At 51.1% G+C, this 15228-nt stretch overlaps 6 protein-coding genes across 6 annotated transcripts; 3 read left to right on the plus strand and 3 right to left on the minus strand.

The window, feature by feature from the left end:
- Positions 1-237: 237 nt before the first annotated feature.
- Positions 238-1233, plus strand: J4E87_005373 (uncharacterized protein; the record flags this gene model as incomplete). The annotated part of the gene is made up of 2 exons (XM_049376986.1): positions 238-313; positions 713-1233. 2 exons carry the CDS (start codon positions 238-240, stop codon positions 1231-1233), a joined length of 597 nt encoding a protein of 198 aa, XP_049233211.1.
- A 2300-nt stretch (positions 1234-3533) lies between these two features.
- J4E87_005374 (uncharacterized protein) lies at positions 3534-4541 on the plus strand (the record flags this gene model as incomplete). The annotated part of the gene is made up of 1 exon (XM_049376987.1): positions 3534-4541. One exon carries the CDS (start codon positions 3534-3536, stop codon positions 4539-4541), a length of 1008 nt encoding a protein of 335 aa, XP_049233212.1.
- Positions 4542-6115: 1574 nt separating this feature from the next.
- J4E87_005375 (uncharacterized protein) lies at positions 6116-7168 on the plus strand (the record flags this gene model as incomplete). Its single annotated transcript, XM_049376988.1, has 3 exons — positions 6116-6366; positions 6423-7087; positions 7137-7168. The coding sequence occupies 3 exons, from the start codon at positions 6116-6118 to the stop codon at positions 7166-7168; spliced, it is 948 nt and encodes a 315-aa protein (XP_049233213.1).
- Positions 7169-7448: 280 nt separating this feature from the next.
- J4E87_005376 (uncharacterized protein) lies at positions 7449-7866 on the minus strand (the record flags this gene model as incomplete). The annotated part of the gene is made up of 2 exons (XM_049376989.1): positions 7449-7555; positions 7608-7866. The coding sequence occupies 2 exons, from the start codon at positions 7864-7866 to the stop codon at positions 7449-7451; spliced, it is 366 nt and encodes a 121-aa protein (XP_049233214.1).
- Positions 7867-8972: 1106 nt separating this feature from the next.
- On the minus strand, positions 8973-11151 carry J4E87_005377 (uncharacterized protein; the record flags this gene model as incomplete). Its single annotated transcript, XM_049376990.1, has 5 exons — positions 8973-9135; positions 9484-9615; positions 9664-10725; positions 10773-10988; positions 11039-11151. 5 exons carry the CDS (start codon positions 11149-11151, stop codon positions 8973-8975), a joined length of 1686 nt encoding a protein of 561 aa, XP_049233215.1.
- A 1709-nt stretch (positions 11152-12860) lies between these two features.
- J4E87_005378 (uncharacterized protein) lies at positions 12861-15022 on the minus strand (the record flags this gene model as incomplete). The annotated part of the gene is made up of 3 exons (XM_049376991.1): positions 12861-14131; positions 14193-14788; positions 14847-15022. 3 exons carry the CDS (start codon positions 15020-15022, stop codon positions 12861-12863), a joined length of 2043 nt encoding a protein of 680 aa, XP_049233216.1.
- Between the last annotated feature and the right edge of the window lie 206 nt (positions 15023-15228).

Consider the following 15228-nt stretch of genomic DNA (forward strand, 5'->3'; position numbering starts at 1 on the left):
CGCGAAGCTCAACAACATTCCCCCGACCCTGAGGCCGACGATCAGAAACCGAACGACAAAAGGAAAAGACGCGATTGCGCGAGAACGCATGTTGCCGATGGAGAGTAATGTCGGAAACTTATCTTCAGCAAGCTTTTGGGCAGCCGACCTTCACCGACGTACATGCGAGTGGGAATTCCTCTGGACGTGATCTCTTCGATATCCTCGACGCCGCCAATCTCCATCACAACCACGAATATGACCCCAGCGGACAACACCTACATTCACTGCACATACAGTCTCAGGATGTCATCGCGCAGACCCAGCAATTTGCGTATGCATTGCACAGCAGTGGTGTGTCGGCACCAGGTAAGCGCAACCCCTCTATTTATCTCTATTCCATCAATTTCATGTACATCATCCCCAACGAGTTCTTTCTCCCTCCCATTAGGTCCTTTGCCTACGTATGGATGTCATTCCTGTGCCTCTGAGTTGCCAGGCCTGGATGACGTTTGTTCGGGATGGGATGGCGTGCTCTCGCTAGCTGCACGTGATCGAACGCGGCGACGGGACTTGCGACAACTGCATACCTGCCTAGGGAGGTGTGTATGCAAGCTGTGCACAGACGCATGTTTTGCGTCAATCGTTCGATCGATGAAATACCCAGCGTTCACCGCATCTTCTGGGCTGTTTTTTGTTCGCCTCAGACAATGGTCACTAACGTCATTCTAAGGCCTACCGTACACCTCCGAGGCGCCTGCAATGCCGACCATGACAGGACACATCCCGCAGCACTACGAGCACGATAGTGCTCTCCAGATCGGCTTTGATGATCTCCAGGGATTCTCTCCCGTTACACAAAGCTTCAACATCAACGCTTATCGCACGCCATACCCCGACAGCATCGCAACATCCACATCATCAGCCACATCACCCGAACGCACCAATGCAAGTCTCCTCACCGATCCGGTTGTTGTCGAAGCAGAAGAGGACAAGCGAAAACGCAATCAAGCTGCTTCCGCACGCTTCCGGCAGAAGAAGAAGCAGCGCGAGCAGCAGCTCATGGAGACGAGTCAGAAGATGCAAGACCGGACCAAGAAGCTCGAAGCCGAAAATGATGGGTTGAAGAAGGAGAACATGTTTTTGAAGAAGTTGCTTGTTGAGAAGGTGGATCACATGAGCGATGAGGATCGGGAGCTGCTCAAGAAAGCCGCAGAAGGCGCGCTAGCTGGAGTAATTGGAAAGAAGTCTTGATTTGTTGCTTTCCAGGAGTATTGGAGTGTTCTCGAAGCATGATGTTCTTTCGCGTGGAATGATACACGGTGGATGTAATTGGAGGCTTAAGGCGCAATTCATATGCGATGTTTTGGAGTTCATATACCAACCCTTTCACATTCTTGGCCCGTTCGATTACGCTATGAGGGAAATACGCGTTCAATTTGAAGACTATAGCAAGTGCTACTTCGGCGATATACGCTCCATTTCTGTAAGCACCAACCTGGCTTGCGGCATTTGGTACAGTTGCTACGAACCCTCATAGGGCTCGACGAAATCTGGGCGAAACCCAGGCAGATGCCAAACATCACGTCGTTGCGCATTCCTCAATTCTCTTAGAGCGCCTTCGACATCTACCCCCATGAAAGCATCTCCAAATGCCTGGTACTGGAGTGCACGCTCAGCGGGATCTGACCACGTGTTCGCCATCGTTAGCGCCAACAAGCAAGTGCTATAGCTCTGCGTGGGGTTGTTGAGTAGTGTTGTCTTCAGCTTCCATCCCAGCCCACACACATTTGCTATGATCTGAATACGATCAGAAAGCACCTGGTTCTTGCGTTTCTCCATCTGCCTTTGAACAGTCTCAATAGCACCAGGGGCATTCGTAGATACCAAGCTGACGTGGCCATGCCCCACAAAGTAAGACTTAAGTATTGCGCATGTGTCATCTCGGTTCCTTTCTTCGCATGAGTAGAGATACGACTTCAGCTCAGTTCTGTGTACGACGACATCCTTTCCGAACAAAGTCCTTATGTGATCCTCTGGTGGATTCGAGGCCATCATCCAATCGAACGACGGTGGTGAACCGTACATAAGACGATGAAGTGGCGGCGTAGGCAGAAGATACACGATATCTGCGGCGCAGTGTTGTTCATGGAATGTCCTAGTATGGAATGATATCGTCAATCTCGATTCAGAGCAGTGTCGAAGAGATCTCACCAGGATCGAGTAAACCATTTGTCACCAACCATGTTCCACAGCGCTTGCTCTCCAGCTTCTTCGTCAATATGTTGCGACGAAAGTGTCTCATGATCGAAGCATCTTGGCAAACCAAGCCATCTCTCCGATACTGTGGAGAGTACGGCTACTGTCATTCGACTAAAGCGGTAAATCCGATGCATAACTTGCAAATGTTTCTCCACGTCATTGGAATCGTCTTGGTCAATGCATTCCTGATCTATCCAGATACGCTCAAGCTGTCCAGCTTTCACGAATTGCGCAACACGGTGGAATACGATCTCTGGGCACCTGAGGAGTCTGGGAGGCCTTTGCAAGTCGGAGCTGTCCCAGACACGGTATGATGGGATTTCTTTTCCGTCAGGAGGTTGTGAGTGAGTCCACACGTAAGACACCGTAATGTAACCGTAACTGTTCAGGTCGGCTAACCGTATCTCGCGAGCGGGAGTGAGGATATAATCGAACTCGGATCCCCCTTGCGGATAAGGCTCTAGGAATCGAAGACGGAGTGGTCCTATTTCGTAGCTTTCGACAAGTGCGATGCGCTCGATGTCTTTGACCGCAGACAGGAGCGCTTCTTTGTCTCCGTGGATCTGGCGGAACGTGAGTGATCGATCGTCTTGCATGACTGTGGGTGAATGCTATGTGGAAGGACGGACAAAATTCGTGAGGTGACATGCTCAGCCTTGCAGGGTCGCACAGGTGGGCAGTGCCAGCCCTTGTAGCGATTGGACGCCACCTGCGTATCCATCATTGCCAACAACAGCACCCATCACTCGTTCATCAGGAAAGGGAAACTGTGCATCTATCTACAATGTCAAACAATAATTTAGAAAGACAGCTATGTCGCTCTACTTCTATTAGGTACTTCGCCGGACGAAGACAAGCCCCGCACTTGCCCGCTTCTAACCCAATTCGGCTAGCCAAGGAGGTCACGATTACTCACCACACGACTTACGTGAGCCTCCCCTCGCTCTTGCGAACACCCGAACTGCGATCTGACAAGCCTGAGGAACAGTCATTGCAATCTTATGTCGCCCTTACTCGGCCATCGTCTCTCAAATGTGGGGCTGACCAAGCTCGGTCTGCTCGCTCCTGACCATCGGCGCGATGCTGTCATGCTCCGATGTGAACGGTATGCGAGTAAGCATGTGGTGTCGTAAGATGGTATATATGCAGTAAAGGTAGGTCATGGACAGAAACATTATCAACGCATTTCCAAACGCACTCAACACTCAATTCGACTATTAATTATCTATCAAATTTCACTTCACAAGCTCCACTCTTCATTGCATCCACCTCTATAACCTCAAGCCTTCGAAATGGCAGCTACGATGCGCGGATGGCAGTTCAACTCCGCATCTGGACCCATGGAGCGGAATCTCTCCATCCCTTCCTCAGGTCTTCCGATACCCACCATCAACAAAGACGAAGTGCTCGTCGAGAGCCATGCGACAGCGCTCAATCCTATCGACCACAAGATCCTCGAACTCGGTCTCATCACGCGCCTGATCTTTTCTGGTTTGACACCTGGCTTGGATGTATATGGCCGCGTCGCGAAAGTCGGCAGCAACGTCACGAGCTTCCAAGAGGGCGATATCGTATACGGTGGTCTCGTTCCGGGAGGCAAACATGGCGCTCTAGCGGAATATGTGCCCGTGTCGCAGAATCTGCTGGCGAAAGTACCACACGGCCTGAAGGGAGACGATATGGTGTCTATGGCGAGTACGGGCATGACCGTGTACGCCGGATTGAAGCCGTATGCTCGACCTGGCAACAAAGTCTTCATCAACGGTGGCTCGGGAGGAACTGGTGTTCCTGCTATCCAGATCGCAAAGATACTCGGCTATCATGTTACGGTGTCGTGCTCAGCGGCGAACATCGAGTTAGTCAAGAGTCTAGGAGCGGATACAGTACTAGACTACACAACAACACCAATCATCGAACAACTAAAAGACACCGGCGCCATGTTCGATCTCGTCTTAGACAATGTGGGAGCACCGGCGAACCTATACCGTGCTTCGAGCGCGTTCCTGCGACCGGAAGGGAAGTTTGTTCAGGTTGGCATTGGCATGAATCTGAGCGCCGCAGTCCAATTCTTCGGCAACAAATTGAGTAGCTTGTTGGGCTGGGGAAAGAGAGAGTATATCTTCGTTGCCGCAAATGCGAGCACCGCTGTGTTCGAGCAGCTCGCAACATGGATGGAACAAGGCAAACTTCGCGCAGTTATTGACTCTACATGGGAATTCTCGGAGGTGCCGAAGGCGTATGAGAGGCTGAAGACTGGAAGGGCAAAGGGTAAGGTTGTTGTGCACGTGAAGGACGATTGAGGCAATTGGGGATGTACCATTCTAGATCTCCTTCGAGCGAATCGTAATTTTAGATCTTCTTTCCACTAGTAGCGTTTTTATAACTTCAATAATAATGAGATCTGTTATCTCTAGTTACTGTGCTGTTGTCATGGCTTCACATCGCCGATGAATCACTAGTCCCGACTCTCAGTTGGCATCTGACATTTCTATTCAGCTACACCAAGCCTACGTCTGCATTCTCCGCAACTGTTGAGGCACTCGGATGAGTTCTGGATAGTACTTGTAAGCCGCAATCGACCTCCCCACTTGCCGATGTAGTGTAAAGAGACGGTTTTAATATACCCGACTTGGCAGCTGAGCTGCGGGAGCTTACGTGTAGTACAAACCTCCTCGCTATGGTGCGCAATGCGAAGAAACCGACGAAACCGACGAAAACCAATATCAGGAATATCAGATTGATGCAAGTAAGATCTGGATAAAGATAATGCGCGGGAAGGTCCCAAAGAAAGACGTAGAAGTTCAGTCGTATCTCGGTTTGCGAATGCGAGACGTCGAGAGATGAAGGATATAAAAGCACACCAAAGTCGGGCCTAAAAGAAATTCCTACAATGAGACGCAAGTACTTCAAATCTACTTCCACAATGTACAAATATCCACCACTATGAAGCTCGCGGCCTCTCTCATCGCCCTCCTTCCGCTGGCCGTAGTCGCAACGCCGATTACATCCCCCAATCCATCCGAAGAGTCTATCGCCAGCCTTGCGCCCCGAGCCGATACTGTTTGCTACCTCAACTCCGATGCTCTCAAGAACGACCCTCAAGGTTGCGATACCAGTCCTACTAGCGGCACGCGCCGCCGAGGTGTAACGGGCGGCGACCGCTTCGGCGTGCGTTGCACCAAGACCGGCAAGTGCATCAACGGGAACTGCAAATGGGACTACGTTCCGGGCTGGAACTGTTACATCTGGAGTGGCTGGACTCAGATAAACTGCGAGCGTAAGTTTGATTGTTTTGTTGGAATGCGCTTATTGAGACGTAATGATGTACTGACGCGAGCAGGCGGGCTGCCGACTTGCTAGTTCAAGAAGGTGGTCTTCAGTAGAGTGATGACTGTGAAAAAGTTCATAGGTCGCGATGCAATGTGGGGAATGAGTGACCTTCAGGAATGGGAATACACGTTCGCTTTGTGACTGGCAATTGACGTTGGGATGAGGCTACGAGAAGAGGCTACAATGAGAACGTTCAATGCAAATGGCTTCTTTTTCATAAGTCATGCTGATGTGATTCTCCCATTTGGTGATGTAGCGCCCATCTCTTGTGTTTTCTTTCAGCGCATCAGACCCTGTCGGGGTTCAATTGTTCGGTTATCGGACGGCTGTGTGTCACGAGTTGGGTACCCTTGCTAGTATAGGCTCGACATGGGATGGCCAGATAGCATCTGGTATAAGGCGGCGGAGGACTGATAGCATTAAATGAAGGCAGTGAAGAGAAGATGCTGAGTGCTAGAGTCCGGCAAGATGCGGCATGACGTTCGGCTTGGCGAAGCAAAAAGTTCGGAAGCTTTCCGAAAATCACGAGCGTCAAACTTTCAACATGCGCGCCTTGACGAGAAGTATACAACCTTTCTCCGCGGCTTTCTCTCTCCCGAAATACGCCAACCGCACACGGCTATCGAACGCGACTCCCTTGCCGTCATGGTCGCGCTCATTCCACGCGTCGGCGAATTTGAGGGTTGTCGACCTCGCGTACCGGCTCCATGATGACTCGGGCAAAGCCAATGGAGATCCGATTGTGATTGTACACGGCTTGTTTGGGAGCAAGAGGAACAACCAGGGTGTTGGAAAGTAGGAAATCTCTCCCTAACTGTCATAGCTGGATTGGGACTGACATGATATCCTAGTGCACTCGCACGCGTCCTCAAGCGTCCCGTATACGCCATCGACACGCGAAACCACGGCGAATCCCCCCACGATAAAGCCCACAACTACACCGCCCTCGCCGAAGACGTAGAGGCCTTCCTCCAGAAGCACGAGCTGAAGAATGCGACACTCATAGGCCACTCGATGGGCGCGAAGACAGTCATGACCATGGCGCTGAGGAACCCAGACTGCTGCGCGAACATCATACCAGTGGACAATGCACCAGTGGATGCGGCGCTATCAAGCGACTTCCCAAAGTACGCAGAAGGGATGCAGCACGTCGAGAGGTCACAGCCCAAGAGCCAAAAGGAGGCAGACAAGCTGATGGAGCCTTACGCAAAGGACCTACCAGTTCGCCAATTTCTATTGACGAACCTGATGAGGGGTGAGCCAGGCGCGCCTCTCAAGTTCCGCATACCTGTGAGCATCCTCACCAAGGCGCTCGACAACATGGCCGACTTCCCCTTCACCAACCCCGATGAGGCATCGTTCAGCAAGAGAGCTCTCTTCATCCGAGGCACCAAGAGCCACTATGTGAGCGACGAGACACTACCGATCATTGGTCGGTTCTTCCCGAGGTTTGAATTAGTGGACATAGACTGTGGCCATTGGGTCATTAGTGAGAAACCAGAGGAGTTTATCAAAGGTACGCAAACATGGCCTGAATCAAATTAGGTCTAGCTAACACGTTCCAGCGGTTGTGGATTTCCTACAGGAGAAGGAGTAGATACCCAAACATGATACAGGCAATGCCAGGTTATTTATAGACACACCTACGACCAGCGGAACACGATGATCGTTTCTGTTGCATGGCAAAGCATCAGACACAGACACCAAATTTCACAATATTGAAAGCCGGCTTGGAGAACTGGTTTTATTGTTAATGAGCGACAGGAGAACCAACACCTAATCCACCCGACTGAACAGATCCGTCTACGAACCTCTCCTCCACCGTACCGAACACCCTCCCACCATTCGCTACGAACTACTCCCACTCGATATCCCAACTACAAGGACTTGTACGATCCAACCCTGCCAGAGAAGCATTGCTCTACTCCAGGCTGGACATCCACAAAGTTACCAGCTCCACAGCCCGTGTTCACGTAGAAGCGAGCTGCAATCTCACATTAGCCTGGTTCTGGTTTCCCCCAATTCCTATCACATACTGGTTCTGGTGAAATCGTTGATATACACCCTGAAGCTGCCGTATGGCGCCGTGTACGAGTTGTCCGTGCACGTAGAATTCTGGAAGAAAACGTTGTCCTCGAGCCATGGCTCTTCGCAGCCCATACCGGCGTAGAAGCGGATGATAGCGACACCGTCACCGGGAGCCTGGCGCTCGACGACGGTAGAGGGGTTGGGACGAGCGTTGACGCTCGTGGCTGCGAGAGCGGATACGAGGGCAATGAGGTTGGTGAGCTGCATTTTGGATGTCGCTGGATGATGAAGCTGGGTGATGAGAAGACAATGACCTGAAGAGCCTGTCTCTTATACTCTTTGCTGTCCGTTCCTTAATTGGAACACCTCTACTAGTTGTACGTTGATGATGCACTAGATGGTGAGACCCAACTCTCCTTCAAGCTTCAAACAGTCGGTCAACACCGCCACCAACTGGTCACATTGAAGGCATACGCTTCCAAGCCGCCACACATAACCTCATGAGGTATCTTGATAATCCATCAGCCTCCGATGTATGCCTCGCTGCCCGTATCCTGGGTCAGAAGACGGAGGATTCCACAATGTGATACGAGATCTGATCTTGCATTCGCCTGCATTGTCGCATGTCCGAGGACCGGATTGGTTGGATTGTCCACATCACCAACGGATATGCTCCCCGCGACCTCATCTTGGCTCGTGTGCATGTGTTGGTGGATGAGGTAGTGGGAAGTCACTTGTGCATCTGACGAAAAGCTGACGGACTACCGTGAATCAACGATCTATACAGGAAACTTTCATTTCGATGCTAGCCTCTCCATGCCGCCTCAAACGCCAGAAACCCGCATTCAAACGCGATGATGGAGTAACAAAAGCTCCCTCATCTTCTATAGGGCCCTCTCTGGCCATCTACCGCATACGCATCGTCAACACTACTTCTACTTCTACGCCACATATAGGCGCAGTGTTGATATCAACGCCATTAGTTCCGATTAGCAATTTCCTGCCATGCTCTTGGGCTATGTATAAGCTGACGTCCACACAGCGGAGTTCATTGGCATAGCGCACTTGCCCGTGCACGTGGCTGCTCACCAAGTCCACAAGCAGCAGGTCAACACAACTGCTGTCGCCACATCTGCATCGACTGCGATTCATCGCGCCGAAAGGCCATCAATCCCCAAGTACTAGCAAAACTTCCCCAATAGCAGTGCGGGTGTTGTCGGGGCCAGGCTACGACAGAATTCCTTCATTTACATGCGCATGAAGAAACTGCTCTGAGGACGCAGGCCGCAGTCGCTTAAGCAACATGCATGCAGACGCGACGGCCCATCGCGCTGACGCAACACGGGATGTGTGCTTGCCGCGACATTCCGCTCTCAATCTAGACCACGCTGTGATTTGCCAGACTTCAGGTTGGCAGGGAGCTTGGTCGCCAGAGGCTTACTAAACTTGTTGCGTATCTTTTGCGATTGGATCGCAGTGTCGGCTCGGGTCTTGGTGCAAGTGCGCATTGGCACAAGATTGCCAAGCAGACAGAATCTGCGCATGATATGGTTTGGAACTGGATGTCTGGACCGGCGAAAGATGGATATGATGATGCCAATTGATAGATTGACGCGTCGTACGCCTCATACAAGTTCTCGATTCTCTTCTCTTCCCGCGTCATTTCCCCACCTTACATTTCCCCATGATCTAGTTCTTCCATCGCTACCTCCTTCTCCCGAATCCTCGCTTGCTATCCTCATCTCCACTCCGTCTGGGCCGACGCTCGCACCCAAGCTAGTTGTTCTAGAGCCTAGAGAGGGGCTGTTGTGGAACTTAGGGTTGCGTGCAGCGTGCACGAGGTCCTGCATCTTTTTGCCGGGCATGGCGCCATCGCGAACGTACGATGTTAAGCCAAGGATGACGCAGATGATGGCGAATGCGTTGGCGAGGGCATATGGGATGAACAGCCCGTAGGCTTTGTAGTCGTAGCGATTTACGTCGGCGGTCAGTTGGACAGTTGTGTTGGCCATGTTGCTGTACCGATTAGCTCACGATTCGATCGAGAAGCGCTCATTTACTTACGTTAGGAGCCGGTTATGCATCATGCTGACCGTCAAATTGAAGCTCAGTTCTTCGATGAGAACGTCCAGTGTTCGGTTTCTTGCCATCGCTTTGTCCTGTAGCCTCTGATCACTGAGCTTGAACGCCGTTGACATATTCTGCCCTTTGTACAACACCTTCTCTTCGTCGAACTCAAAGTACGCATCCAGATCGGCAGAGCCCAACAGACTAGTACGCTGTATCGGCGAGTCAATGACACCGTACTGAGCTGCTGCTTGCTTGTCCGAAACACTCGTGTCGTTCAGCCATGCTAGTTTGCCTACCAGTTGGTCGCACATAACCCACATGAATGCTGTATACGCATGTTGAGTCATGTTGGAGATCTCATCAGGTCCCTCGTCTGGAAACGAGATTGTTTCTCCGACCTCGTATTTGCCGGATACGTTCTGTAGCCCATGATACTGCGAGATCTGCAGACTGTAGGAGGCGTTGTGTGGTCGACAGATCTGGTACTGGCGTAATTTGACCCGCTCGCCTTGGTCGTTGATAATGGGCCGCAGAAACGTCATCCAAAGCTCGTTCATTGGTTTCGAAGGTACGTGTTGACGAGGATGCGAAACTGCTGTGAGGCCTCCAGTGCTATCATGAGTTGGCACGAAGCTGAAGTACGCATTATCCGTCTCTATGAGTGTACCATCCACTGTTGCCATTTCCTCTTGCAGGAAAGCGTCGATAGCATGCTCTTCCGTCTCATTGGCCTGGCTGCATCTGATTACCGGAGCATAGAAATCGACGTTGTAGGCGGAATTGTTGAACGGCAGATCCAGCGGTAGTATTTCACCAAGGGATGAAGTAGCAGTAGCCAAGAGATTCATAACGGTCCTTGGTCCAGTAAATATCCGGTTCTTGTCATCAAAGTACTGTGTCGTACCGGGCCGACTGGGCGGCGAGTAGGTATATCGATGCGCTTCGCTGGCGTTTGCGATAGATGGATGCGGCATGGCTGCGATGATGTTTTCGACGTTGGTGCCCTCGACTATGAACAAAGTCGCAGGCGTGAAGAAAGGTGGAATTAACAAGCCCCTTGAGATACGTTAGTAACTGGTCGTTTGCCAGGGTCTACTACTCACCATGCCAGACAAGCCATTACCGATCCTACCTTCAACCGCTTCCACATCTCCATGTTAAGCAAAGACAGTACTGATGTATCAGCTCCGAAAGCTGAGTTCAATGCCTTGAACGTCATATCTTTCTTCATCAAAGTCCTCCAAAGCCACTGAGTGTATGCAGTCCAGACACTGGCGCCGAGGCAGATCTGAGCGAGGAAGGCAAACGCAGTACCAAACCTGGTCCAGTCAGTAATCATTGTGACGTCTATTCCTACGGAGTGCATTACCTGATCTTCTCCTCTTGCTGATCAGCCTTTCCCACTATCTGGCCCTTGAGCTTCGGATAAAAGACGCAGTGCGCAACACTCATCGCCAGGCCAACAAGAAGGAAGAGGACCATGAGCAGTGGGGATCTCCATGCGTGAATGCGACGTCCTTTCCAACCAGGAAACGTTCGAGAGTCTTGACGTTCTGCTATTGGTCTGATTGCTGGAGATGGCTGTACTTTCGGTAGCAGGTGCGCATTGGACCGCGTCGAGCCTCGATCATCCATGACCTCTCGCGTTTCGATTGAAGCAATCTTCATCAGTTTGGGCTTCTCCATAGCAGCAGTGTCTAATAGCATCTGCGGCACAATGAAATATGCTGGGTTAAGTAGTATCCGAATCCATGAGAGACGAAGCAGATGTCTGCTTCACTGAGCTGCAAGGAAAGCGTCGCACAGAGATCGAGACAACATAAATAGCAGAATTGGCACCGAAAGGAACTACCCCTGATTGATTCTTAAGCGGCACGTTGGGGGCCGATTCATTAGGGTAACATCGGTCCAGGCTGATGTATGTCGAGGAAGTGGTAACAAGGCTGAGCTACATTTTTGCGAGCGGGTGTGTGCCTGCATATGCCTGACCCTAGGAGTAGGCATATAGAACGCGTACAAGATTGCGAACCAGTTGTTCGCTACAGGCTGTGCGCAATACCGAGACGAGTGTTACGAGGGCCAAGCCTTATCCTGTGCTGCTTATCGGGGTTGGGTCCTCACGATGGTGTGTATTGAGCGCGAGAAGGTAGCATTTCTTTTCTTGGCGGTTTCTTATAATCATAACCTTATGCATAGCCCTCTGATAATCGTGGACACTGTTTGCGAGAAGATTGTGATAGTGTGTAGGAAGTGAACGGTGGGGCTCGCTGCGGCAAGGGTTAGCGATTACGCTCAGCCACCACCAAAGTACCAGGAGTGAGTAGCCTGAACACTGACTTGGAGCACAAAATATATTGCAAAGAGGCGGAGTATCAGGTGATATCAGCTGAGAATTCTGGAGGCATGGCGGTCGTCCAGTCGTGAAGTCCGTTGGAGCAACGTGAGAGAATGGGAACTGTTGATTGGGAGGAAGGACATCCGAAAAAAACGACAATGCCCTGTCTTGACCCTCGAGAGAGTGATAGATACCGACTTGACCAGTATCTTTTCGCAAACGTATCTCGTGTGACAGAGTTTCTCTTGGGGCCGGTGAAGATGGTCTAGCCGAAGCCCAAAAGAGGGGTCCCAATTCATCCCAACAGCGCCGTGCATGCGGATAAGGCATCCGCTCGCATCAGTGCGAAAGCGATGCGAAAACCTTGCCCGATTTTGAGGAATTACCAGCGACTCGAATAGACATCGGTTTGGTGCTGATGTGTGCAGGCGGGTCCGCTTCCAGGGCAGGCAGATGTCGGGTAACGTACCCGCGAAGCCATTGGCCAGATCAAGACTGCCGGCCATGCGATAGTAGTTTCTGTGTACCAAGACTTCTGCAGATGGACTATCCCGGGAATGGCGAGGGCACGATCCTACACCCACTTTATACAAGAAAAAGGCTGACCGGGTTTGCAGACCACATTAACACGGAAACATGCAAGGTAGCTGGCCTAACTTCGGTGTAGGCTCTAGGGTGTTCAGGGTTTTCCTAGGATGGGAGTCGTTGTCTTCCGAATGATGGTGTCAACTGTCTTATTGCGGCGTCGACCCCCAGTGGTGCCCAACGACGCTGCTGCAAGTCGTGTTGTGTGGAATGATACGTATTGTATTTGTTCCCGCCCTTGAGAAATCATGTCTATCATGAACTTGCTGCGTCAGCTGGTGGAATTTTGCTGTAGACATCCGAGCAAGAGTTTGACAAGCAAACTTCGGTCTACAGGTTTAGCAATGTACCCCGTCATCCCTTTTGCAATGTACGACTCCGCCTGGCCTTTGAGAGCATTTGCTGTCATGGCTACGATCGGAACTTGGAGTCCATTTGCTCTAATCTCTTGGGTAGCGCTGAGGCCGTCTTGAACAGGCATGTTGACGTCCATCAGAATCAGGTCATATTCGTTGATGGAGGCCTTGGATACCGCTTCCTTACCATCCGGTGCCGTGTCCACATTGTTGAACCCCATGCCAGCAAGCATGCGTGTCATGACCTTTCGATTAATGATGTTGTCTTCCGCAAGTAGCAAACGTTTGTCAGGAGCGACGATCTTGAGAGTTTCCATCGGGTCGGCCACCACGGGAGGTGGGATGCTCAATCCAGCTAGACCCTCTTGTAGAACCTCCAAAGCTTTGAGCTGCTTGCATCTTTTGAGCTTGGCGGTAAACCAGAAAACACTACCTGGACCTTCTGGATTAGGGTGAAAGCCAATGCTTCCACCCATGCGCTCAGCCAGCGACTTGCAGATGCTCAAGCCCAATCCTGTACCCTTGTATCTCTTTGTCGTGGAGTTGTCGATCTGAGTGAAAGGCGTAAATAGGGTCTGTGAGCCACTTGCTGGCACTCCAATGCCTGAGTCTATCACTTCAGTCAGAATCGTGAAGTACTCTTGGTCTTCCTTTTGCAGTCGCGCAACTATTCGTACATAGCCTTGCTCGGTGAACTTTGTCGCATTAGATAGGAGATTCTGTACAACTTGTCGATAACGTAGAGAGTCTCCTTCAGCGGAACTAGGTAGGTTGTCGTCCATGTCGATCTCGAGCTTGACTTCGGGTCTCTGGCACGTCTGATGTGCCCGAAAGACAGATTGAATGATGTCCTTTACGCTTATAATATCGTTACTGATAGAAAAGCTACCCGAAGCGAGCTTGCTAAAATCGAGAAAATCGTCAATTAGCTGAAGAAGCACGTCCCCAGACTCTTTGATTATGTTCGCTAGCTCTTGTTGGTTGTCGTCCAGCTTGGTGTCCAATAGTAGCGTTAAAGCGGACAGCATGCCGTGCATAGGCGTGCGGATCTCGTGGCTCATGTTGGCCAAGAACTCCGATTTGAGTTTCGATGCTTCCTCATAGGCGGCGATAAGACTTTTCTCGGCTTTCCGTCTTTCCGTCAAATCTCTGGTGATTTTAGAGAAGCCGAGGAGAATGTTGTCCTCTAAATGAGAATAGATTAAGTCAGTGCATGTCTCATGGATAGTGCGTGAGGAGAAACTTACTATACACCGGCGTGATGACAACGTTCGCCCAGAACCTGGAGCCGTCTTTGCGAAAACGCCAGCCTTCGTCTTCACATCTTCCGTCGCGGAGGGCATCTCGTAATTCCCTAGATGGCTTATCATTCTCACGGTCTTCTTCCGAATAAAAGGCCGAGAAATGTTTGCCGATGATCTCGGCTGGAGTGTATCCCTTGAAACCCTGGGCTCCTGCATTCCACGTGGCCACATGCCCTGTCGGGTCAAGCATAAAGATCGCGTAATCCTTGATGGTTGCTACCAGCAATTGGAATGTTTCATTCTGATAAGAGCGTTCCCTGAACTCAAGCTGTCGCTGATGTTCTTCGGTGATGTCGAGGAATTCCATCTGGATGCAGCGCAATATGCCGTGGCGCAGAATCGGGACTGCTCTCAGGTGCCAGGCGATACCCGTATCTGTTACAGCTCTCGATTGCTGGAGGCTGCCAGTTCGACATGCAGCGCTTACTAGCGCATGGGCTGGAGCAAAAGCAGGAATAGTGGAGGATATGCCGAAAATGTCATCGGCATGTCGGCCTACAAGATCAACGCGATCTCCTGCGTTTGAGGCAGTCACATAACTGATAGATGTCAGCAAATAGCAGGAATTAGGCGATCCTATTCACAGGCTTTACTAACGAATCTGAGACATGGCGCACATAGAGCAACGCATCTAAGATCACAGTCGGCGCGGGTGTGAATCTGATCAGGTCGTATGCAAGGCTGTTGGGATCGTAATCATCGTCCGCTCTTGAGGTCGGCGTCGGGAGATCATCAAGCACAAGTTGCGACAGCGATGTTGGCAGCGACCCCATGGGCGCGGACATAACTCCGAGAGGACCGAGCTAGCCTCCACTCGGCTAGCAGTGGGCACTTGTGGTGTGTTGAAAAGGAATCGTACGAGTTTTGCATCAGAGTGTTAACAGCCGGGGTAAGACCAGGCTTCTGTGATCACAAATTGATCAGGTTGCTCCTGCCGTGAGATTCGTGTCACTTCCGCGGCAACGGCAGGTAATTCTAG

The sequence above is a fragment of the Alternaria ethzedia genome (assembly GCF_023757985.1).
Source record: "Alternaria ethzedia strain BMP 0044 chromosome Unknown scaffold_11, whole genome shotgun sequence".
Classification (NCBI taxonomy): Eukaryota; Fungi; Ascomycota; class Dothideomycetes; order Pleosporales; family Pleosporaceae; genus Alternaria; species Alternaria ethzedia.